Raw genomic sequence first — 26,584 nt, 5'->3', positions numbered from 1 at the left:
AAGGATGATGATCATATGAAGCCATTAATTATCAAATAGTTGTTTGATTCCCTCTTAAATCATAATAACAGAAATCACCCAAATGGCCATGCTTAAAAGCTTACATACCCTGGAATGTTTGGCCTTGGTACAGACACACAAGGTGACACACACGGCTTAAAATGCCAATTAGAGGTTAGTGTTGGTGTATAAATAGTTAATGAGTTTGTTAGCTCTTACGTGGAAGCACTGACTAGGCTAGATACTGAGCCATGGGGATCAGAAAAGAACTGTCAAAAGTCCTGCATAACAAGGTAATGGAACTTTATAAAGATGGAAAAGGGCATAAAAAGATGTCCAAAGCCTTTAATATGCCAATCAGTACTCTTAAATCACCTATTAAGAAGTGGAAAGTTCGGGGATCTCTTGATACCAAACCAAGGTCCGGGATTTCACAATTTCTGCCAGGGTATGCAAACGTCTGAGCACAACTGTACATCAGTGGTTCATATAGTGGACTCAGTGTAGAGTTATTCACCTTGAGGTCCTCACAGAGGACATGGGGGCATTATTTACGTCTGGAGAAAAATAAATTTAATCTCTAAACATGGAACGGTTTCTTCACAGTAAGAGCTGTGAAAATGTGGAATAGACTCCCTCAAGAGGTGGTTCCGACCAACTCAGTGGATTGCTTTAAAAAAGGCCTGGATTCTTTCCTAGATACACATAATATAACTGGATACTAACATTTATAGGTAAAGTTGATCCAGGGAATATCTGATTGCCTCTTGGGGGATCAGGAAGGAATTTTTTCCCCTGCAGGAGCAAATTTGGATCATGCTTTGCTGGGGTTTTTTCCTTCCTCTGAATCAACTGTGGGTATAGGATTATAACTTTTTTTTTTTTTTTGGTTGAACTGGATGGATTTTTGTCTTTTTTCAGCCACACTATGTAAAATGTGTCTCTACCCCCCTACGCCTCTGTGATCCTGCCTACCGATTCTTCCCTGCAGCTTTGGACCGGTTTCCCTCCGCTGCCCTTCTGCCAGCTTTATATGCTGCAAGGGAGTAGCAGTGGAAGAAAAAGAAACTTTTAAAAACTGTCCCCGCCACCATTCTGACACCCCCCCCCTGCAGTGGCCCCCCCAGCCCCCTTCCTTTCTGTCATGGACAGCAATCCTTACTGATCATTTCTGTGTTCACTGATCACTGACACATAGTATATGTCAATTTATGAATGACTAGGACTCTATGCAGAGATCGCTAATCATTCGTGGGCATTGCAGCTGAGGACACAGGGACAGGGACTGAACTCTGTGTCTTTAGTCCCTTTTTCTGTCTCAAAAAAAATACATCAGGGATCTATTTAGACCTCAAATATCTCAACAAAGCCCCCCCCCAAAAAAAATGAAAGAATTTGTACAAAATATTAAAAATAAAATTGTCAAAAAAATAAATAAATAAAACATAATTGACTCACAATAGCCCGGAAGGAAGGAATAACACCTGTTCTCGCACCCGAAACCACCCGCAGCTGCATCATATTTCTCTTGCCAGATGTGGGGAGGGGGGTATCACCCCCATGCATCCCGCACCACTCACGGGTGGGGGAACTGCACAGAAACCATTAAAAAGACCATGCTGTTTCCGTGCGGATGAGGTTTATAAAACCTTTTCCTTCTGGGCATGCGGCACAGCAGCCCATTCATTTGCCTCCAGCCTTGTTCACACAGGGCATATTACAGCTACGCTCCTGTGAGGCTGTGTTTACCTTCATGGGGATGCCTAGGTGTTCCATGCATCCCTGTGCTGAGAAACATGACCTTCCACTTTAGTACACCTTATGTGAACTAAGCCTTAGTAGGAATTTAGCAGGAATTTTGTAAATTATGTTGTGTTTGTGTAAGCTAATAATGATTTTAGCGTATTTTTAGTTAAAATAGCGATTTGATAAACATTTGCACAACTATTGCAGGGCCTAAAAAAATCAGTAGCGCATTTTATTTATTCTTTAGGTCATATGCTTTCAGAAAATATATGGTTTGGGGGGGGGGGGGTCTTTTACAAATTCTGAAAGCTGTAAGGGAAGAATGGTAACCTCTGATTTTTACAGTAGAGTAAATTGTATTTATCTACAGTTTGGCACACCTTCAGTTTTCATAATTTCACAAAAAGGCACAATTTAAAATGTCCAATTATGTTATTTATTAACTCAGTGCAGCTTAGCTTTTATACTTAGTAGGAATTTAGCAGGAATTTTGTAAGTTTTGATGTGTTTGTGTCCGAAAATAAGGATTTTTGTGTATTTTTAGAGAAAAAAACATTTTGATAAACATTTGCACAGATATCACGAGTCTAAAAAAATCAGTAGCACCTCTTCTTTATTCTAGTGGTCCTATACTTTCAGAAAATGGATGGTTTGGGGAGTCTTTCACAAACTCTGAAAGCTGTAAGGGAAAAATAAAAACTAATTGAAAACAAAATGGTCTGGCTACCTGAGTTTAAAAGTGGAGCACAAGGCCTGGCAGTGAAAGGGTTAAAGCAAAGGCCCTAGAGAATAAATTGATGGTTTTGCATTTTTATGTCACACAGTATTTGGGCACCAGTTTTTCAAATGAAATTTTTAGGAAAAAATATTGAATTGAATTTTATTGCAAAAAAACACAATACATAACCTATTTTTTTGGTAAAATATAAAAGATGATGTTACGAGTAAATAGATGCCAAACATGTCAGGCTTTAAAATTCCACACTTCAGTGCAACAAGGACAAATGACGTACATTTTTTTATTCACAGGCGACGCTTTAAAAGCCTTTACAGGTTACCACTTAAGTTTCACAAAGGAGGTCTAGTGAGCCTAGATACTGCCCATGATCTGACATTTGTGGCGATACCTCACATGTATGGGACAATCATTGTTTGCGTGTGTGTGTGTGTAGGACCGATGCTTGCGTTTGCTTTTGTGCACTATTTTACGTATCAATTTTTTTTTACACTGTCACTTTAATTTTTTTTTTAATCACTTTTATTGCTGTCACAAGGAATGTTAACATCCCTTGTGACAGCAATAGACATCTGAGAAGCATTTTTTATGGAGGGATCTGGGGTTTATAATACCCCAAATCCTTCCTCTGCACTAGAAAGCAATCAAAAACACCAAGACCTGTGATTTTGAATGCGTTCAGATTTTTAAAAATGACGCAGAAAGATTCTGAGTAAACCGGAAGTGATATCAGGTCATCACTTCTGGTTTACTATGAGGGAGAGCCAATCAAAGTCTATTCCTGCTTTGTCTGGCCAGCCGGCAGACACGCTGGCTGGTTGCTTGGAATTCTGATGGGATGGGAGATCCCGAGAGAGCGATGGAAGGTGGCGAGAGGGGGCATCCCTTCCCGCTGCGTGTACAAGCAATTGAGCGGCTAGTTAGCGGTTCTGATTGCTTGTACCAGAAAGTCAACCATTGGCTCTAAAAAACAGTATCAAGGTGATGCCTGCAGCTGCAAGCATCACTCCAGTATAACCACCAAAAGTCTAGCAATGTACGGGTATGTCGCTGGTCCAAAAGTGGTTATTATGATTTTGCTTTGTCTTTGTTGAGTATAACTGTATCTCAAGAATTTTCTTTTGGGATTCAGGTCCCTTTCACATGAATGGACCGATCAGGTCCACCTGTCCATTTTTCGACCTGATTGGACGCTCCGTTGTTCTCTGTGGAAGGACACATCTATTCCCTGAAGCCTGGGATTTACGAAAGCTAACCGAGAGAGAGCTACTTGTAGAAATCAAAATGATGCTGTGCTTCTTGGAATAGATGCGCCCTTAATTTTGCAGCATACATAGTCTGGATGGCTAAATCTTTGTAAACAGCGGATCTAAATGGTAGACTGAAGTACACTTTGCAGTTCTGTGCTTGTGCACTTTGGATAAAGCAGAAGTCAACTAGGCTGTCCACTCTTTAAACCGAAGGTCAAATTTTTCTGGTAAGCCCCCCTCCTTTTCTTTACACAGAGCAGTGTGCATTAGTAAATCCCAGTGTGATACCTGGCACATGGCTAAGAAGAGTGGGATTATTATTTCATTTCTGGAGTTGGGACTCTTTTCTTTACACAAACCTTCTCTTTATAAATATTTTTTTGATATATGTGCATGAAATATATGTTCAATATCCACAACATAAATATTGCATGATATTATTATGACCCTGATAGGGTAATTTTCGGTCTTATGTTTATGCACATAATGGTTGCTCTTTGTATATGATATATTGCACATTGATACTGAGTATCAGATTCACGAATATATTTTGACCAGGAATCTGGCTTTTCATTCACACACAAAATTGTTGTTTTACATATAAGTTGTATCACGGTTGGTTAACTATCTTTATTGCAAACCATACTGGTTTTGAGAATTTCAAGCAAGGTGATTTATCAACCATTGGGAGGAACATGGTAAACATCAGTACAGGATGTCACCAGCACTTCTTCATAACAAAAGTTTTTTTTTTGTAACATGATATGAGCCATTGTAAAGTGAAACATGTCAGAGCTGTGTGTGTATGCGACAGTGCCTTGATGAGCGAGTTGTGCGCAGCTCTGAAACATTGCACTTTGCTGTGACTTGTGTCATTTTACAAAAGAGAAAAAAAAACTTATTTATTCAATAAAAAGGTGTTTTGGTGATCTACTGTACTCACTACAATGGCCCAGTCACACCTTGGAGAAAAATGGGCCCTTAAATTAGTTCTAAACGCAGAAGGTTTTTTACCTTAATGCATTCTCTGCATTTTTTATTCAGGTACTACATTAAAAACATAACATCATTTTTTTTTATGTCTTTTATTACAAAAGAACTAACCTCCAATATGAAAACACAAACACACAAAGAAGACAAGAAAAATAAATGTCTTCCTGTGTCGTAATCATTAACCCATTTGTGTGTCCACTTAAGGACCAGGATATATATTTTTAACAGAGGCACTAAAGAATAATATGTTGGTCCACAGCAGTTTTTCAAACTCAATTTTTTGGGGAAAAATACACTTTACTGAATTAAAAAAAAAAACAAACACAAATACAATATATAACCCAGTTTTTTGTAAAATATGAAAGATGATGTTAGGCCGAGTAAATAGATAATCAATTTTAAATTATGCAATGTTTTAATAATAGAATGGCGCCAAACTACAGTACTTAACAATATCCACAGGTTAGGATTTAAATAATTTTTACAGGTCACCAATTTAGTTAAAGAGGAGGTCTAGTGCTAAAATTATTGCTCTCGCTATAACGTTCGCCACGGCCACACCTCACATGTGGTGCAAACAACGTTTACATATGTGTTCACCATTGTGCGCGAGATAATAATAATATATTATTATATATTTTATTAATTTTTTTTTTTTTACCCTGTCCTGTAAACATCCCTTGTGAAAACAATAGCGCATGACAGGTTTTTTTTTTTATGGAGACATCTGGGGTAAATAAGACCCTACATCTCTCTTCTGCAATGGAAAGCATCAGATGAAAAAAAAATCTGACACTTCAAAAGTGATCCAGTAGCCAAACAGCTGCTCGAACCATGTTTATCGGAAAGAGCAGCGGCTGCAGAAAAGTTTAATACTGGGGTTATGGCATCTAGCTGCAGCAATAACCCCGGTATACCGCTTTATAAACATGGCGTATTTCCAATATAGGCGATCGGCAAGTGGGTATACAAGGCCAGGGTAAAGTTAGGATAATGGTTTTGCACATATAGTCTTTATTCACGGTCAAGATTAAAAACTATGTTTTTTTAATATTTTTTTTCTTTTCAGGTAAACACGAAACATTGTATATACAATATATAGCATGTTTTAGGCAGCGGGTGGGGCTTTAGGTTCCTTTTCACGTTACATCTACTGTTTTACAGCCTACTGAAAACATCCTGACCCATTCTTTATTCAATGGCTATCATCCAAAATTTTAAGCGGGCAAAGCAAGCCTCTGGATAAGGAGATAATGCTCTGTTCCCTTTAGGTAACCCACAATGGTTTTGAGAATTCTTTGTCATGTAAAATTTTCATTTGTTAAACAAAGTTATTATTTTTACAATTATAGAGTAAAAAACTGATAGAAAATATCATGTGAGGGTCATGTCTCTGTTAAGACACGATAATCACAGGTGCAATGTGCTTCACTTATGACAGTCACCTTTTGAGGATGCTTTACTATCTTGTCCTAACAAAGAGATCATTCTCAAGTATGGGTGAGCTATAAAATATGGAGCTGGCGAGGTAAGTAGGCAACCCATAGATCGGTGGTTGTCAGCTTGCAGGCCCCAATGTCTCCAGAGGGCCACAAATAAATATATTACATGTAATACTACAGAAACCTGTCACAGACTGAAGACTTATGAGAGGAAATGGTCAGAGATTGTTCTACAGGAATTGCTGGAGAATTAAGTCAGGAGAATTAAGGAGAATTAAGTCAGTGCAGTCAGACTAGGGACATGTCGCATTAAATCTCTAAACTTTACTACTACTAAAAGGACTCTTTTCAAATCAATAGTCACGCTACTGACTGCTGGGGCCCAAGGGCCACTCTTCAAACCCCAGAAGGACACAATGTGGCCCTTGGGCTGCAGATTGGGCTCTAGATGGACTAAATGGTCTATACAGCCTGGTAGCTTCAATGCCTAAGGATGAGACAGAAGTAGAATTAGAAAGTTTTGCCAAAAGGTTGTTGCTAGTGATATGCCAAACAGCCTTGGGTTCCGTTTGGTAGGGGTCAGCCGAACTTAAAAGAAGACGCCGAATCCCAGTGAAATCAATGGCAGCCGATCTGTCAAATAAATATGCCCATTTTCTGGGCTAATATGCAAGGAGGTGTCAAAAAATAGTTGGGGGGCTAGGCACTGCCCTGGGGAACATGTACCAATGAAAGTAAAAAAAAAAAAATCAACGCAGTCGGTAATTTTTTTAAAAGTGAAGTATAGCCAAAGCTTTTTTGTTGATACTTTTTGGTCATACTTCTCTTTTGGGTCACAGCAGTGCATATAATTGTGGCCTACCTGTGACCCAGAATCAGCTGACAGTGGGCTAAAGCCAGTTCAGGCTCTAAAAAAATCTTGACAATAATAATGGGATCAACCCAGATGTCTGACCGGCAGCTGGTTCAGCCTCTCAGCATGCTGCTAAGAGTCTGCAGCAAAGGCTCCCATCCCCTACTCAGCCAGGCACTTCAGTGAGCGCTGGAGGAGCAGAGCAGAGAGTGGTGACTGACAGTCATTGCTCTCTGCTCGGAGCTGACTGAAAACTGAGCGATCAGTGGTCAAGTGATTGCTCAGTTCTCGGGCTCAGAGCCAGCAGACGACAGCTGCAGCATCTAATGAAGGCTACAGCAAGGAGGTAAGTATGAATGTTTGTTTGTTAGCATCCTACATTTCTCATTTAAGCATTAATATTTACAAAGGAAAAACGTTTTTAAAAGGCCAGCACACGCTGTCATTGCCAGCTTCTTTGAAAAAAAAAAAAAAAAAAAACACAGATTTCCCCACGAGTCTTCTATGTACAGTATATTGAGGGACTTTTGGAGGGGTTTGTGTGCTTTTTTTTCTTAAAGAAGCTGGAAATTAATGTATTTACTGGCAATATAAACTGATTAATCTTTATTCTTTGTAAATTGTAATTTTTACCGTAGCACATCCTATGGCAAGAATGAAAAAAAAAAGTTGAACAGTGCCCCCCACCCCCTCAAAAATGCATACCAGACTCACTGGGGTTATTTTTTAAAACTGGAGAGTGCAAAATCTGGTGTAACTCTGCATAGAAACCAGTCAGCTTCCAGGATTTATTGCCAAAGCTTAATTGAACCAGCTGAAGTTATAAGCTGATTCTGAGTGTCCCAGTTCTAATAAATTTACCTATCTTTGAGTCTGGCTTTTAAGAGGGTACCACACACAAAAAATAAATATATATACTGTATATGTAAAATATATATTCACACGTACTGTATATGTAATATATATGAATACTGTGTGCGTGGTCCCCAGAGAAAACCATATCAGGCTGTTCAGGTCTGGTACAAATTTAAAGAGGGGCTCCATGCAAAAAACAATGCCCGAGGTCCTCCTAAAAATCTATACCAAACCCACAATCCAAGCATGCAGCCTGGCTGCCCAGGAAAAGGGGGGGGGGGGGTTGGGGGAGCACGTGCTTTCAGACAGAAGAAAAAACAGGCAGATAAAGAGCAATCCACCAAAAGGGGCCATATAACTGAGCCTCCGGGGCATAAATTGACAAGTTAAATCATTATAATGCATGTGCTTTCCCCAGAACCATACTAAACCACATGCTCTCAACCTTGCCTGGTCAGAGCACATTGTCCATCCAGTTCAACCCACAGAAAAATATAAAACACACACACACACAACCACACACAAATAGAAAACCTCTATATACACTATCCAATACCCACAGTTGATCCAGAAGAAGGCAAAAAAATCCCCAATAAAGCATGAGCCAATTTGCTCCAGCGGGATAACAAATTCCTTCCTGATCCCCCACAAAGCAATCAGATATTCCCTGGATAAACTTTACCTTTATACAGTGGGGCAAAAAAGTATTTAGTCAGCCACCAATTGTGCAAGTTCTCCCACTTAAAAAAATGAGAGAGGCCTGTAATTGGCATCATAGGTAGACCTCAACTATGAGAGACAAAATGAGAAAAAAAAATCCAGACAATCACATTGGCTGATTTGGAAAGAATTTATTTGCAAATTATGGTGGAAAATAAGTATTTGGTCACCTACAAACAAGCAAGATTTCTGGCTCTCACAGACCTGTACCTTCTTATTTAAAAGGCTCCTCTGTCCTGCACTCATTACCTGTATCAATGGCACCTGTTTGAACTTGTTATCAGTATAAAAGACACCTGTCCACAACCTCAAACAGTCACACTCCAAATTCCACTATGGTGAAGACCAAAGAGCTGTCGAAGGACACCAGAAACAAAATTGTAGACCTGCACCAGGCTGGAAAGACTGAATCTGCAATAGGCAAGCAGCTTGGTGTGAACAAATCAACTGTGGGAGCAATAATTAGAAAATGTAAGACATACAAGACCACTGATAATCTCCCTCGATCTGGGGCTCCACGCAAGATCTCACCCTGTAGGGTCAAAATGATCACATGAACGGTGAGCAAAAATCCCAGGACCACACGGGGGGACCTAGTGAATGACCTGCAGAGAGCTGGGACCAACATAACAAAGGCTACCATCAGTAACACACTACGCCGCCAGGGACTCAGATCCTGCAGTGCCAGTCGCGTCCCCCTGCTTAAGCCAGTACATGTCCAGGCCCGTCTGAACTTTGCTAGAGAGCATTTGGATGATCCAGAAGAGGGCTGGGAGAATGTCATATGGTCAGATGAAACCAAAATAGAACTGTTTGGTAGAAACACAACTCGTCGTGTTTGGAGGAGAGAGAATGCTGAGTTGCATCCAAAGAACACCATACCTACTGTGAAGCATGGGTGTGGCAACATCATGCTTTGGGGCTGTTTCTTCGCAAAGGGACCAGGACAACTGATCCATGTACAGGACAGAATGAATGGGGCCATGTATCGTGAGATTTTGAGTGCAAACCTCCTTCCATCAGCAAGGGCATTGAAGATGAAACATGGCTGGGTCTTCCAACATGACAATGATCCCAAACATACCGCCCGGGCAACGAAGGAGTGGCTTTGTAAGAAGCATTTCAAGGTCCTGGAGTGGCCTAGCCAGTCTCCAGATCTCAACCCCATAGAAAACCTTTGGTGGGAGTTGAAAGTCCGTGTTGCCCAGCGACAGCCCCAAAACATCACTGCTCTAGAGGAGATCTGCATGGAGGAATGCCCAACATACCAGCAACAGTGTGTGCCAACCTTGTGAAGACTTACAGGAAACGTTTGACCTCTGTCATTGCCAACAAAGGATATATAACAAAGTATTGAGATGAACTTTTGATATTGACCAAATACTTATTTTCCACCATAATTTGCAAATAAATTCTTTCCAAATCAGCCAATGTGATTGTCTGGATTTTTTTTCTCATTTTGTCTCATAGTTGAGGTCTACCTAAAATGCCAGTTACAGGCCTCTCTCATCTTTTTAAGAGGGAGAACTTGCACAATTGGTGGCAGACTAAATACTTTTTTGCCCCACTGTATATTAGCAGGGCTTTTTTTCAGCAGGAATGCAGTTCCGGTACCTCCAGCACTGAATGTATGTAATGGCAAGGGGTGCTGGAGGGTCTATTGCTCCTGGCTGCTGGAGGATCTATTGCCACTACTGGGAATATTTTTTGCATGGGGGTCTATTGTTGCTGGGGGCAGTCAGTTGTTGTTGGGAGGGATCTCCTGCTGAGGGAGGAATCTATTGTTGCTGGCTGCTGGAGGGCCTATTGATCTTCTGGGAGATCTGTTGTTGCTGCTGGGGGTCTGTAATTACTGGGGTGGTATTTTGTTGTGGGGGGGTCCATTGTTGCTGCGGGGTCTATTGTGTGAGGGATCAATTGCTGCTGGCTGCAGGGGATCTCCTAGATTTTACCACTTTTCTTGTTGTCATTAACACATTACATACAAATTACTTAACAAAACAAAATTATACTTGGTTCTGTATTCTGTAAAAGGGGTGGTACTGGTAGGTGGGTGGGAGATGAAACCAAGGGACAGTGCTTAGAGGTTGGTAGGGGACGCAGACAAGGGGTGACTCAAAAGGTGGGGAGTTCCTGCATCTATTCTCTGAGAAAAAAAGCCCTGCATATTAGTATCCAATTATATTCTGTGTATTTAGGAAGGTATCCAGGACTTTTTTAAAGCAATCTACAGAGCTGGCCAGAACCAACTCTTGAGGGAGTCTATTCCACATTTTCACAGCTCTTACTGTGAAGAAACCTTTCAGTGTTTGGAGGTTAAATCTCTTTCTCCAGACATAAAGAGTGTTCTCTGCGATGACCTTAAAATGAATAACTCTATAGAGAGTGCGGCAAACATATAGCGGTGAAAGCTGTTTTGCACAGGACCGCTGTTCTTGTATTCATACTGTAAATATCCAGTGTGATCTAGCACCTATCCTGAGTGCAATTTTATTGGTTTTATGAAGAAATTAAAGAAATTTAAAGGCTAAAGCACTGTGTAAAGTTTTATTTTTATGCAATAGAGTGGTGAATAAGGAGGAGGTGAGCAGAAAGCTGTGGACATTGATTAAGGATATACAGTACAAAGGAGTTCCACATAGTCCATTAAAGGGACAAAAGGTGCTGTATGACCAAACACTTGATGTGAGGTCATAAAGTGGAGGTGAGCGGACATGTGGTGGTGGTTCAGTCACTCAATATTGCTGGATCATGCACAAATGGTGGCACAACCTTGTTTACTGATTGTGGAGGACTTTATTTTGATGAACATTCTTTATATATTTTATTTGTCATATAGCACTGCTATTACTTTATGATTTAATAGAGGAGTCATATGCCTTGTTATGGTTGGTGGGTTTAGCACCTGCCAATCATGATCCGTTTAGTTATGTATTTTATTATTTATTACAGATACTTACAGTACAAACCACCGTCAATTTACGCAGCGCTTTACACACACACACACACACACACACACATATATATCACATTCGCATCAGTCCCTAACCCTCATTTAAGTGAATGAGGCCGCTTTGCAAGTGCCCTGCAACCTTGTGCAGTACAGCAAACAAGGGGTTAAAGCAGGAAGGATTGTGTTGCTTTCTCACCACCTGCTTTAACCCCTTGAACCCGGCAGAAGCATGCAGCTGTGGAGCTGATTGTTTCAGCTCCTGGGCTTAATGCTTGACCCTGGTTGTCCTCAGGAGCAATCTCTAGTGAATCAGAAGTCCAGTAGCCAATAAAGTGCATTGGGATACCATTAAGAATTAAAATGACACAACAAGACACCAAAGCACATAATGTTGAGCACTACTGCTCTCTGTGAATGTGGAGATAGATATATAAATGTGTATATAGACAGACAGACATACACACACTATATATCTTTGTTTTATACACTGCTTTATACACTTCACACCTGTCTTGTGTCTAGCTCAGGGGTGGGCAAACGTTTTGACTTGAGGGCCGCAATGGGTTCATATATTGGACCCGGGGGCCGGACCAAGAGTAGATGAATGATGTGTATGTGTTATCCATAGTAAGTATAGTAATATTCCCCCATAGTAAGCATAGTAATTAATCCCCCATATAGTAATTCATCCCCCATATAGTAATTCATCCCCCATAGTAATTCATCCCCATAGTAATTCATTCCCCATATAGTAATTAATTCCCCATATAGTAATTCATCCCCCATAGTAATTCATCCCCCATATAGTAATTAATTCCCCATAGTAATTCATCCCCCATATAGTAATTCATCCCCCATATAATAATTCATCCCCCATAGTAATTCATCCCCCATAGTAATTCATTCCCCATATAGTAATTCATCCCCCATATAGTAATTCATCCCCCATATAGTAATTCATCCCCCACATAGTAATTCATCCCCCATATAGTAATTCATCCCCCACATAGTAATTCATCCCCCACATAGTAATTCATCCCCCATATAGTAATTCATCCCCCATAGTAATTCATCCCCCATATAGTAATTCATCCCCCATATAGTAATTCATTCCCCATATTAATTCATCCCCCATATTAAGTCCCCAAGTCCCCCCTGTGTCAATTCACTTACCTTTGCTCTGCGCGTTCCTCTCGCCGTTCCGGTGTAGCATGAAAATCTGTCTCCTATGAGGATCTGTCCCCCTCGACGTATCTGCGCATGTGCCAGTTTCAGGCATTAGCAGCCGATCGGCGATCTCCGGCACATGCGCAGATACGTTGAGGGGGACAGATCCTCATAGGAGACAGATTTTCATGCTACACCGGTCTTCAGGGCGGACTGTGAGAGTAGCCTAGCGGGAGCCTAGCTCCGCGGGCCGGATTCAAAGGTCCGCCGGGCCGTAGTTTGCCCATTGCTGGTCTAGCTTGTCTGACCAATTACTTGGATAATGCTGTCCAATATTGGAGCAGTCACTAAGATAAGCAACAAAGAACAAATGACAGCCCTGAGGCCATCTCTTAAGCATACCTGCTCTCAATGCATTTACTAAAATTTTATTGAAATATATATACATACATTTACATACATACACACTATATTGCTAAAAGTATTGGGACACCCCTCCAAATCACTGGATTCAGGCATTCCAATCACCTCCATGGCCACAGGTGTATAAATCAAGCACTTAGGCATGCAGACTGCTTCTACAAACATTTGTGAAAGAATGGGTCGCTTGTAGGAGCTCAGTGAATTCAAGCGTGGTACCGTGATAGGCTACCACCTGTGCAATAAGTCCATCCATGAAATTTCCTTGCTACTAAACATTCCACAGTCAACTGTTAAGTGGTATTATAACAAAGTGGAAGCAACTGGGAACAACAGCAACTCAGCCATGAAGTGGCAGGCCATGTAAAATGACAGAGCGGTGTCAGCGTATGCTGAAGTGCACAGAAGTCACCAACTGTCTGCAGAGTCAATAGCTAAAGACCTCCAAACTTCGTTTGGCCCTCAGATTAGCACAACAATAGTGTGTAGAGAGCTTGATGGAATGGGTTTCTTTCCATGGCAGAGCAGCTGCATGCAAGCCTTACAACAAAAAGTGCAATACAAAGCGTCGGATGCAGTGGTGTAAAGCATGCCGCCACTGGACTCTACAGCAGTGGAGACGTGTTCTCTGGAGTGACCAAGTGACCAATCACGCTTCTCTGTCTGGCAATACAATGGACATGTCTGGGTTTGGCTGTTGCCAGGAGAACAGTACTTGCCTGACTGCATTGTGCCAAGTGTAAAGTTTGGTGGAGGGGGGATTATGGTGTGGGGTTGTTTTTCGGGGGTTGGACTTGGCCCCTTACTTCCAGTGAAGGTAACTCTTAAGGCATCAGCATACCAAGACATTTTGGACAATTTCATGCTCCCAACTTTGTGGGAACAGTTTAGGGATGGCCCCTTCCTGTTCCAACATGACTTTGCACCAGTGCATAAAGACATGGATGAGCGAGTTTGGGGTGGAGGAACTTGACTGGCCTGCAGAGAATCCTGACCTCAGCCCGACAGAACACCTTTGGGATGAATTAGAGCAGAGACTTCAAGCCAGGCCTTCTTGTCCAACATCAGTACCTGATCTCACAAATGTGCTTCTTGAAGAATGGTCAAATATTCCCATAGACACACTCATAAACCTTGTGGACAGCCTTCCCAGAAGAGATGAAGCTGTTATAGCTGCAAAGGGTGGGCCAACTCAATATTGAACCCTACGGACAAAGACTGGGATGCCATTAAAGTTCACATGCGTTTAAAGACAGGCGTCCCAATACTTTTGGAAATGCAGTGTATATATATATATATATATATATATATATATATATATGAAACTCAGATTGTTTAGTTAGAGGCCATGCTTTGCAGCAGCAGCGTGGTTTCACATGTATGCTGAATCACATTTGTTTAAAAAACAACTTGACCTAATGTATGGCTCGGGACGCCTGTAAACGTGTCAAGAAATGGAGCCACAGGGAGAGCAAGAAAGGAACCAGAACACATTACCTTTAACACTTTTGTATAGTTGGACCAGGGGATTGTATCTTCTATAAACAAGCAAAACTGGAACGGAATTATTGTATATACCCTTACATGACAAGCCACAGATGACACACAAAGTTGAAACAAATCCTCCTACATAAGTTGTACCTGTTTATATGTAGCCCTCTACAACCTCCTAAAACACACAAATCAAAGACTATTTCCCAGCAGTAGAAGGCAGAGGGCAGGATCTGATGTCACGCACTGCAGAGCTAGAACACAGAGCTCAGTGAAGCCTGAAAACTGAGTGAGAGAATAGGAATGGCACCTGGGATGCTGTGGAGTCAGCCTGAGCTATTATCAGTGACTCATGCAGATAGCAGAGAGAAGAAACAAGAGAGAAACAACACTTGGTGCTTTGAATTGATGCTTGTACAAACTAGATGGATATGCTTTGTTCATTTTCCATGATAAAGGTTTAAAACCACTTTAGGTATTTAACCTTATCCAAGTCCTTCTGGATCAATACAAGAAGATGTTACTTCTGTTTTAAGTCCATGCTGGTTTTAAATGATGGGAATGCATATGGAGGTAGGCATTTTATACGCATTTGGGTAATACATGTTATTATTATTATTATACAGGATTTATATAGCGCCAACAGTTTGCTCAGCGCTTTACAATATAACGGGAGACAATACAGCAACAATACAGTTCAATACAAGAGGGATAGGAGGGCCCTACTCCTTGGAGCTTAAAATCTAGGAGGGAGGGGCTAGTGCTACAAAAGGTAGTAACTGTGGGGGATGGACTGGTTGGAAGAGTAGAAGATTGCATTATTAGCTGAGGGCAGGATAGACTTCCCTGAAGAGATAGGTTTTCAGAGATCGCCTAAAAGTGATCAGAGTAGGCGATAGTCTGATAAATTGGGGTAAAGAGTTCCAGAGGATGGGCACTGGAGAAGTCCTGGAGACAAGCATTGGAGGAGGAGACAAGGGACATAGAGAGCAGGAGGTCTTGCGAGGAGCGGAGAGTACGGTTTGGGTGATATTTAGAGACAAGATCGGTGATGTAATTTGGAGCAGAGTTATAAATGGCTTTATATGTTATTGTTAATGTTTTCAATTTTATCCGTTGGGCAATGGGAAGCCACTGGAGGGATTGGCAGAGAGGGATGGCAGATATGGAACGGTTAGTAAGGTGGATGAGTCTGGCAGCAGCATTCATGATAGACTGAAGAGGGGATAGCCTGCGATTAGGTAGGCCAATGAGGAGGGAGTTACAATAGTCAAGGCAAGAGATAACCAGGGAGTGAATAAGTTGCTTAGTGGTTTCCGAGGTTAGGAACAGGCGTATCTTGGAGATGTTGCGGCGGTGAAGTCTACAAGATTTGGACAGTGATTGGATTTGGGGCCCGAAAGGACTCATGGGAGTCTAGGAGTACACCTAGTACCCTGGCATGAGGGGAGGGATTGATGATTGTGTTATTGATCTTGATGGAGAAGTCAGGGGAGGGGGCACGGGCTGGGCGGAATACTAAGAGCTCAGTTTTGGAAAGATTGAGTTTGAGAAAGTGGAGTGACATCAATGCCAATATGTCACTTAGTAATGCGAGAGGAGACTGAAGGGGTGAGGTGAGGGGTAGAAAGATAGATTTGTGTGTCATCAGCATAGAGATGGTACTTAAAGCCATGGGAGTTTATCAACTGACCAAGGGAGGAGGTGTAGATGGAGAAGAGAAGGGGTCCAAGGACAGAACCTTGAGGGACCCCTACAGAAAGAGGGAGTGAAGAGGAGGAGGCAGCGTTATAGGTAATGCTGAAGGAGCGCTGCGATAGGTAGGAGGAGAACCAGGAGAGAGCAAAGTCTCTGAGGCCAAGAGAGTGGAGTGTTTTGAGAAGGGGATAGTCAGCTGTATCAAAAGCCGCAGAGAGGTCAAGTAGTAAGAGTATGGAGTAGTGGCCATTGGTTTTAGCTGTTAGTAGATCATTAGTGAGTTTTAGTAGGGCAGTTTCAGAGCTCAGGCGATTGTAGACTAAGCGTTCTAGGAGTTTAGAGGTAAATGGCAGCAGGGAGATGGGTCTTAAGTTGTTCAGGTTGGTGGGGTCCAGGGAGGGCTTTTTAAGTATGGGAGTGATGTGCGCATGCTTTAAAGGGGAGGGGAAGGCACCAGTAGAGAGGGAGAGATTGAAGATGTGAGTGAGGGAGCATAAGATGGAAGAAGAGGGTGACTGTAGTAGTTGTGAGGGGACAGGATCCAGGGGGCAGGTAGTGAGAAGGGCTTCTGAGAAAACCTTAGTGACAGAACACCTTGAATCTGAAGTAGAACACACATTTAAGGTTTTATTCATTGAGAGAATCCAGCACGACTCACGGGTTTGAAATGAGAAAATTTCAGACACACCCAAGCAGATGCATAAAACTATTTCCACACTGCCCAGTAAACTACTTGTCCTAATAATTTAAACATGAAATCTTAAATTGGGGACAGAGGCACTCCAAGTCCAGCTATTGTTTTTATAGTGCAGGGTAGAAAATAAAAAGCTGCATAAGCACTTTCCTTTTTCTCGCTCTCCTTTTGTACAGTGACTTTTCTACATTTTGTAGAACTGAATATAAATTGTAAACACCAACCTGTTTGGATGGGATGTTGGTAACATAAACTGAAACTCAACAACGCACGTGTTGTCCTTCAGTTGTCGATGTTGCACACTATTTAGCTCATATGCAATATATGCCCTTCGCACATACACCTGAAATAACAATCACAACAACAGTAAGGATGATACAATAATAATGTCCAAGTAGCAGAGGTAAAACAAGCTCTAACTAGCAATTCTCCGCATTATTTGAATTAAAAAAAATCAAGTACTCAGACTACCTGAGAGGGGACTTTAGGTATTAAAGTAAAACCAAACGTAAAACATTATTTTACTTTTTGAATTGGATAAGGGAGGCTTATAACCCCAGTCAGTTTTGTTTTTCCATCTGTATCCCATTGGGGGAGATTTACCTGCACTTCCTGTCCCATAGTCAAACAGGAAGTGAAAAAAATCCATGGTTGTCACCAGCAGCACCAGAATTAGTGTCTCTGTTAGAAAATATCCCCTCTAATCCACTTCTGATGACAACCCAAAATTTGGGATTTTCTTTCATGGTAAAAAAAGAGTGAATCTAACAAACAAGGGCACAGAGAGCAATAAAAACCTCTCCACTCAAGCCAAAAAAAAAAAAAAAAAAGGTTTTGACTTTAGTTATGCTTTAAGTATCCCTGCTGAATAAGATGTAATTCTGATAAGGCTTTAGCAGGGCTATATCCTTATAGTCATAGGCTGTTATACAGTGATTTGCCAGTGAAATGAATAACCGCATTTATTTTTAGCCATTTACAGGTTCAAACTTTTGGTTGAGTTTTAAAAATGGAACCCTACTTGCAATATCCTGTTCTTGCCCATGACGCTTAAACAGAATAATTTCAGTGCAATTAGAATAAGTATGCTATGGATGCTGAAAAACTATTGGTGCAATGGTACTAAACAGACAACTGGAAGTGTGGATGACTGCACCACTATTGGCTACTACACCTACACTTTCTCCTATTGGTCCATCCCCAGGACAGAAATCCCTGCTGGTTAATAGAAAGCTAAAGGATATGGACGTTAGCAGGTCTTCTCTCGAAACTACCAGGAAATAGCACAATTTTTAATTTTGTACAGTGCCCTGAAATTTGAGCAGTCCAGAACCAGAAGGCATCTAAGGGTATATGTGCATAAATAATAAAGTGCCTTCATTGTACTGCAGCCTGTTTCTTAACATTACAGAACAGCATCTCATTTATTCAGGAGTATTGTATGTACTTTCTTCCCAAGAAATGTGTGTTCTCATGATCTGAATATTTTTTATGACCACAATAGAAGGTTATTCAGTCACAATGAACAGTCATATAGCATGCACCTTTACAAATATGGACAGCTGTATGTTTAGGAAAATTACACGGAAAAAGAAAAAAAAAAAAAAAAATATATATATATATATATATATATATATATATATTTTTTTTTTTTTAATTGACAGCTGATTACAGCTCCAATGACATTTTTTCCTGGCCTATATCTTGCAACCTCACCTCTGCAGAGAGTAAACCACAATCACTGGCACATTTCCATATATACATACATGAGTGCACACACATAATGTAAATGCAAATGGCACATCGCATTTCATGTTAGTGCAGCCATGGGACGGTAAGGCTAGAAAGCTGAATGTACCTGCATTAGGATAAGAAAGAGAAAGATCTACATCATGGGTAAAGGGGGGGGGCACGGAATAAAAAAAAGTCAGTGTCACTGGATGAAAAAAAATCTGTCTATATTTAATACGTTGTATTTACAATCATGACCATTGTACAAGATTTGATTAGCTACATGTCAACCACAAATATATTTCCTAACAATTAAAAACCTTGGTTAGGCTTTTCATTCTTCAACATTAGTGGTCTCCAAACTGTGGCCCTTTGCTTACTTTTATCTGGTCTCAAGGCTTCCCACAGATACAAAGCACAATCCCTCCCACTGACACCAGTGATGGGTCACAATTCATTCCACTGACACCAATGATGGGACACTATTCCTTCCATTGACATCAATGATGTAGCACTATTTCTTCCAATGACATCAATGGTGGGGAGTATTCCTTCCTCTGACACCAATGATGGGGCACTATTCCTCTCACTGACACCAATGATGGGGCACTATTCCTCCCAGCGACAACAATGATGGGGCACTATTCCTCCCACTGACAACAATGATGGGGCACTATTCCTCCCACTGACACCAATGATGGGGCACCATTCCTCCCACTGACAACAATGATGGGGGACTATTCCATCCACTAATACCAATGATGGGACACTATTCCTCCCAGCGACACAAATGATGGGGAGTATTCCTTCCACTGACACCAATGATGGGCGACTATTCCATCCACTAATACCAATGATGGGACACTATTCCTCCCAGCGACACCAATGATGGGGAGTATTCCTTCCACTGACACCAATGATGGGGCACTATTCCTCCCACTGACACCAATGAGGGGCACTATTCCTTGCACCGACACCAATGACTGGGCACTATTCCTTGCACTGACACCAATGATTGGGAATTATTCCTTTCACTGTCACCAATGATGGGGCATTGTTCCTCCCACTAATGCCAATGATGGGGCATTGTTTACTCCCATTGACACCAAGGCATTTTCTACTTACATTAGCCACAGTCCACCCCCAGCAAAGTCTGAAGGAAAGTAAACTGGCCCTTTGTTTAGAAAGTTTGGAGACCCCTGCTCTACATGATCAATTTCTAGAGCCATGTATGGTCACACTAAATGGTAATAGCCACTGAGAACACATTGGCTAAAGAAAAAATGAACCGTCAATTTAAAAACCGCACAATAAAGTATTCGCTCCCTATTTTTTACATTGAAAAAACATATTCAAGAAGGAGAAAAACATGTAAGATCTTAAAAAAATTACAACTCTGTAAGCTGGCATTTGATTGGCTGCAATTGGGAGTTGTGTAGGAAAACATAATGGGGTTGATTTACCAAAACTGGAGAGTGCAAAATCTGCTGCAGCTGTGCATGGTAGCCAATTAGCTTCTACTTTCAGTTTGTATAATTAAGCTTTGACAAAATAAAAAAAATGGAACCTGATTGGCTACCACGCACAGCTTCAGCTCGATTTTGCACTCTCCATTTTTAGTAAATCAATCCCAATAACACTGCAATCAAGATGCTCTTAAGATGGCTGTTATGAAAAAAGACAGCCTTTAATTAGGCCGTTGGAGGGAGTCACGTTATTTCAAATATCTCTTGTGTACATTTATTACTAGCATCCTTTTACTAAAGGGTAACTCCACCTTTTGCATCGTGTTACCCCCATATTGAGATTCCTCCACCGTGACACCTTGTAGGGGGTTCTTCTCTTTTGTAGCTACTTTGGAAATTTGTAGATGTGAATGAATGAATGAACTACAAGTCCTGTCTGCTACTGCAGCAGATGTATTTGTAGTTCTTCCTCCAGTTTTCCCACAAAAAAATCGGTACCTCTGTACAGACAGAGAGTTGGAGGAAGCATCTGCAGGAACCTGATATTGCAACACTAATTCACTGATCACAGGTGCAATGCTTTGAAGGCTTATTTGCAAAAAAAAAAAAAAATCCTGCTAATAGTTGTGCCTTTCTTATTTATTTGTAAGAGGAGTTAGCAGGTTTTTTTTCTATTTTATTTTTTTATGAAAATGTGGTTACCAACAAAAAGGGCTGGAACATTTGGCCAATGAAACAATACAAAAATAACAGTGCGTCAGTACAGTTGGAGACCAAAGTAGCAGTGCTGGGTCTAAGGACGGACATTAATAAACAAGAAGATGGATGGTGATTGGTCTAGCAGATAGAGGAAAGAGGGGAGACCTCAGCTATTAAAGCAGAACAAATATTTTGAAGTGGAGTTAGCCTTTAAATATAAAATTTTCCACATCATTTTCTTTCATTTTGAAACATACTGAAATCAACTTTTTTGCATAGATATATTATTCGCTAAAACTCTAAATAGTTATAACCAAATTACTGTAAAAAGTACAATAACCCCCTTCTCTGAAGTACTCCCTGGGGTACACAGGGGACACATGATTACTGAACTATTATCTGAGGTAACAGACTAATATCTGATGCAGAAGCTTGGAGTATAATCTCCTGTGGACAGATGGAGTTTGAATTAGATAAGCTTACCTCAAGTGCAGCCATTCTTACAACCTGATTGCTGTGGTAGAAAAAGTTGGGTAGGACATCAAAGATAGAGGTCTCAGACAGAATAAGTTTCTGAAAAAGATAAAAACCCACAATGACGCAGGATGTATCATAAGGCAAGATGCAACTACTATTTCATTTATCGATTTTACTGTGATGGAAGGTTATCCTTCGAACTGAGGTTTTAAAACATGTGCCAGCTTTTAAGCCACATTAATGTACAATATATACGAAGCCAAGACTTTTTTGTGTTATACATAGGAGTAGGAAAGTGTCTGAACTGGTCTATCATCCAAGGGGCGGAGCCTAACCATGGCGGCTGAGGAGAGCCCGATGTAGGAGCTCTCGGACAAGCTCCTCCACCCGACCTCCCCAAACCCCTACCTGTAACGGGGAAGCATAGTGGGAAAATTTACTGCAGCATGGTGGTCCCCTTTGGATAGACTGAAGCGCTGTGGGAGAGCTGATCTGGGAGAAGGGGTTCGGCTGCGGTGCGCGATGGTGAAGGCGTGTCTGGCTTCTGGGAGACGTGGAGGAGCGGTGTGGCCACGTGGTCAGCCGCTAAGCACCGCTGGGAGACCAGGAAGCCGGCCGGTGTTTGGTGCGGAAGGAGAGCAGCTGCCCGACTCACAGGCTCACTAATTGGAGCCCTGTTGCCGGTCCAATACTCGGACCATTGTTTGCCGGCTGACTATCCGGTGCCCTGCTAGCTAGCTCACGGTTTGCAGCTCTGTATGCTAAACCCAGAGCTCGGAGTCCTGGTGGTCGGTCCCTACCCGGAGATCTGTTTGCCGGCTTATTAGCCGAAGACCTGACTGCTGGTCAACTATATGGAGTCATACTTAGTGGCCCACTGTCCGGCGTCCTGCTGACTGGCCCACTGCTTGGAGCCCTGCCTGTGAAGGAGGAGAGGCACTGGGGATTGGAGAGACAAAGGCGGATGATACACTTGGGAGCCCCCTAAATGTACACACTGCCCAGCCGAACAACAGTGGAAGAGAGCTCCTAGCCGGGTCACGAGAGGAAGAGTGACACGAGGAGGGTGAGTGACTTTGGTCGACACTTGATAAGTATGGTCCCCTGTTGTAAACTGTTTAGGGGAAGAAGTGTATGAGAGTAAAAAGGGGACCCCCCCTGACAGGGGAATGTAAAGGAGTGGAAAAGAGAAGAGGGTAAACGAAAGAAAAGTGTGAAAACCAAGTGAGTGGATAAGGTGCGATTCGTTTATTAATAATAGTCTCTCCATAACCCCGAGCCTATAAAGAAGAATAAGACTCATAGAAGAATGAAAAATAAAAATGCAAAAGGAAGTGGGCCTAAAGGGACTCAGACCGGTACCATTAAAAAATATACCTCCCAGGGAAACATAACTCCAGAAAGATCTCAGGGTAATAGTGGAAAAGGAGAAGTAGACCTAAGTCTGGAATGTAGCCCTAGACTATCACTAGGCCTTGACATTAGTAGCCAACAAACATCAGCTAATACAGTGATGGAGACAGAGTTACAAATACCAAATAAAAAGGAAATGGCAGAAATGTTTAAAGGTCTGGAAAAAACAATAAAACAAGAAATTGTAAATATTCGAAATGATCTGGGACATCTCTTGGTGAGAGTGGAAGAAACGGAGGAAAAAGTTAAAAAACAATCCCAAATTATCTCTGAATTAGAAAAAGAAATAACCAATATAGGGAAAGCCCAAGAAAAACTGCGCTATAAGACTGAGATACAAGAAAATAGGAATAGGAGGAGAAACATTAGGATACGAGGAGTCCCAGAGAATTCAAAAGGAGAAAATTTGCAAGAGGTGGTCTGTAAAATATTAAACTCCATAATGGACAATACTGATATGGAAAGGATTAAAATGGAAGGAATCTTCAGACAAGGAAAATTCCAAGGAAATTCGGGAAAGGAAAGGCCAAGAGATATACTTGTTAAATTTTGTGACTTCCTAGATAAAGATAAAATTTGGAAAAGGATTAAGGGAAAATCAGTAATCATGTTCGAAGGAAAAGAAATACAGATATATGCGGATTTGTCATCAGAGACTCTGTGGAGAAGGAGAATCCTTAGACCTCTATTGGAAAGATTGAAAGAACAGAACGTCCAATATAGATGGGGGACCCCTGAGTGCCTAATAGGGTGGAGAAATGGAACTACAGCATACCTCAGGTTCCCAGAAGATTTGCAGTATTTTTGTGATAGACTTAAACTACAAAGACTGGAGATCCCTGGTTGGGAAGAAGAACACTGGGAAATTAGAATAAAAGGAAAGGAGCGCTGGCAGCCTGTTGGAGGGAGGAGGCGGGGGGAGGGGGGGGGAGGGGGAGAGGGAGAGAGATAATGTGGGTTTTTTTTTTTTTTTTTTTTTTTTTTTTTTGTCTCTCTCTCTCCCTCCTGTTTTTTTTTTTTTTTTTTTTTTTTTTTTTTTTTTTCTGCCATCTCCCAACCGTCTCCTAACCACTATTATTGAGATATTCAGGGAGGAGTTAGGGGTTGAAGGGGAGGTTGGAGAAGGGGGAAAAGTTGTCCATGGGTGGAGTTCTTTACTTTTTTTGCCCTGAGATTAAATCAAAGGTGGATTGTATTTCCACAAATGATTAGTAGGCAAATAGTAGGCCTAAAAAGAGGGGGGGGGGTGGGAGGGAGGGGAGGGAAGTTGGGAGGGATGGAAGCTGGGTGGGAGGGAGGAAGGGGAGGGAGGGAGGGGAGGAGGTACGGGGTCAATACTCTGCAAGACAGAAGAGATAAAGAGGTAAAGGCAATCAGGAAGAGAGATGGAGCCAATTGGGAACGATGGAAGAAATACAGTTTATAACATATAATGTGAACGGGCTGAGTTGCCCAGGGAAGAGATTTAGGTTGTTTAATGAGTTACATCATAGGGCGACGTCAGTGGTATTTTTACAGGAGACACACTTTGAGATAGAGGCAAATGTAAAACTGAGATCCAAATACTATCCAACATGGTACTATGCAGATTCTCCAATTAAAAGAGCAAAAGGGGTTGCAATAGGTTTGGCAAAGAATATGAGATTTGAGCTGGAGGATAGAAGAACCGACCCGGAGGGGAGGTTTTTATTCTTAAAAGGTAAACTTCAGGGGATTGAGTGCACTTTAGCCAATATATACTGCCCTAATAAAAATCCGGAGATATATATGAAGGGTCTGTTAAAAAAATTAATGGAATTTAAAAAAGGGCGTTTGATAGTAGCTGGAGACCTAAATTTCTGTATGGACCCACAAAAGGATAATACCTCTTCTGTGCAAAGAGAGGGGAGTAGGTCTCTGAGAGCTTTGAAAAAAGCGATGCATGAATACCAACTAGTGGACACCTGGAGAATAACGCATATGAAAGACAGAGACTATTCCTTCTTCTCGAATGCACACGAGATATACTCGAGATTAGACTACATCTTAATAGACCACCAACTGATAGATCATCTGGTTAAAATCGACATAGAAACAAGGACGTTCTCGGATCATGCTCCGGTTGTGATGAAAATGAGATGGGGAGGAAGGTGGACTGGAGGATTGGGGTGGAGGTTAAACGAGGCTCTTCTTCTGGATGAGGATATAGTTCAAAAAATCGAGAAAGAGATTAAGGTATATTTTAAGGAGAACGAAACAGAGGGAGTATCGATAGCTACAGTTTGGGAAAGCCACAAGGTATTTATAAGAGGAATCTTGATCGCGGCAGGTGCAAGGAAAAAAAAGGAAAGAAGAGAGAGGGTCAGTAGGCTCTTAAAAGAAATATTGGAACTGGAGCAGATCCATAAGAAGAAAATAACAAAAGATACGAGACAGAAGCTAGTGGATAAAAAAGATGAGCTAGAGAGGTTGATGGAGGAGGAGAAGAGAAGAGTATACAACAGGGTTTTGAACGAAAGATATAGATGGGGAGACAGACCAGGAAGATATTTAATGAGAGCCTTGAATAAAAAGAAAAATAGGAACTACATAGAAAAGATAAAAAGTTCAAAGGGGGAGTTGGTCCACTCAAATAAAGAGATTATTAAAGTGTTTACGGAGTATTATAAGAAATTATATAATATCAGTACCCAAGGCCCTCTAAAAGAAGCCCAAGAGGAAATTAATAAAAAAAAGATGACATACTTAAAAAATGCGGGATTACCAAAACTAAGTGAAGTACAGTTGAAATCCCTAGATGCAGAAATCTCCCAGGAAGAAATTAAAAGAGCATTGAAAAGCACAGGGGGGGGAAAAAGCCCAGGCCCGGATGGTTATACAGTTAGGTACTATAAGAAATTCAGTGAGGTATTGCTACCCAAGCTGGAGAAATATATGAATGCTCTGGGAGGTGGGACGGAAGTGAGGAGAGAATCCCTGCAGGCCCATGTGGTACTTATTCATAAGGAAGGAAAAGATCCATCTCAGTGCTCCAGCTATAGACCTATTTCATTGCTGAACACTGACACTAAACTGTATGCAAAGGTGTTAGCAAACAGGTTGAGGGATCTGATGCCTGAATGGATCCATGGAGATCAGGTGGGCTTCGTACCAGGGAGAGAAGGTAGAGATAACGGCTTGAGAACCCTGATGCTTATTCAGAAGAGTAGAAAAGGGAAAGACCCGGTGGTGCTCTTGTCGATTGACGCAGAGAAGGCATTCGATAGAGTGGACTGGGGCTTCATGATGGATAATTTAAAAGTGCTGGGGATAGGCGATAGAATGCGAGAGTGGATAAGCAAATTATATAGTGAGCCTACTGCAATCATCACGGTAAACGGGGAGAGATCAGAACCCATTGGAATGTCTAATGGGACAAGACAGGGCTGTCCACTGTCCCCTCTGTTATATGTATTGTCACTCGAACCTCTGTTGTCAATAATAAGAAATAGTGGATCGGTAAAGGGAATACAGATAGAATCCACAGAACATAGAGTAGCGGCCTTTGCGGACGACTTATTGTTCTATGTGGGGAATCCTCGAATAACTCTCCCAAATATAATGAAGATTCTGAAGGAGTACGGTGAACTTTCAAACTTAAAAATTAATCCAACGAAAACAGAGATCCTGAATATTAATATATCAAAGAATGAAAAAGAAAAACTACAAAAAGAATTCCCCTTTATATGGAGAGAAAAAGAGATAAAGTATCTAGGAATAAAGCTTACTGCCTCACTCAAGAACTTGTATAGATTAAACTAT

At 41.4% G+C, this 26,584-nt stretch overlaps 1 protein-coding gene across 1 annotated transcript in view; it reads right to left on the bottom strand.

The window, feature by feature from the left end:
* Positions 1-26,584, bottom strand: part of ACACA (acetyl-CoA carboxylase alpha) — a 535,652-nt gene that overhangs the window by 341,927 nt on the left and 167,141 nt on the right. The window contains exons 27-28 of the mRNA XM_089673600.1: positions 21,398-21,487; positions 17,243-17,361 (exon numbers count right to left, since the gene is read on the bottom strand). Coding sequence (XP_089529726.1) covers positions 17,243-17,361; positions 21,398-21,487 — 209 coding nt within the window. The remainder of the gene's footprint in view (positions 1-17,242; positions 17,362-21,397; positions 21,488-26,584) is intronic.

This window comes from Staurois parvus, unplaced genomic scaffold (genome assembly GCF_062004578.1).
Source record: "Staurois parvus isolate SC_StPar_1 unplaced genomic scaffold, SC_StPar_1.0 ptg000142l, whole genome shotgun sequence".
NCBI classification, from domain to species: domain Eukaryota; kingdom Metazoa; phylum Chordata; class Amphibia; order Anura; family Ranidae; genus Staurois; species Staurois parvus.
Note: the sequence above shows the minus strand (reverse complement) of the source record. Positions and strands in the feature narration are given on the sequence as shown.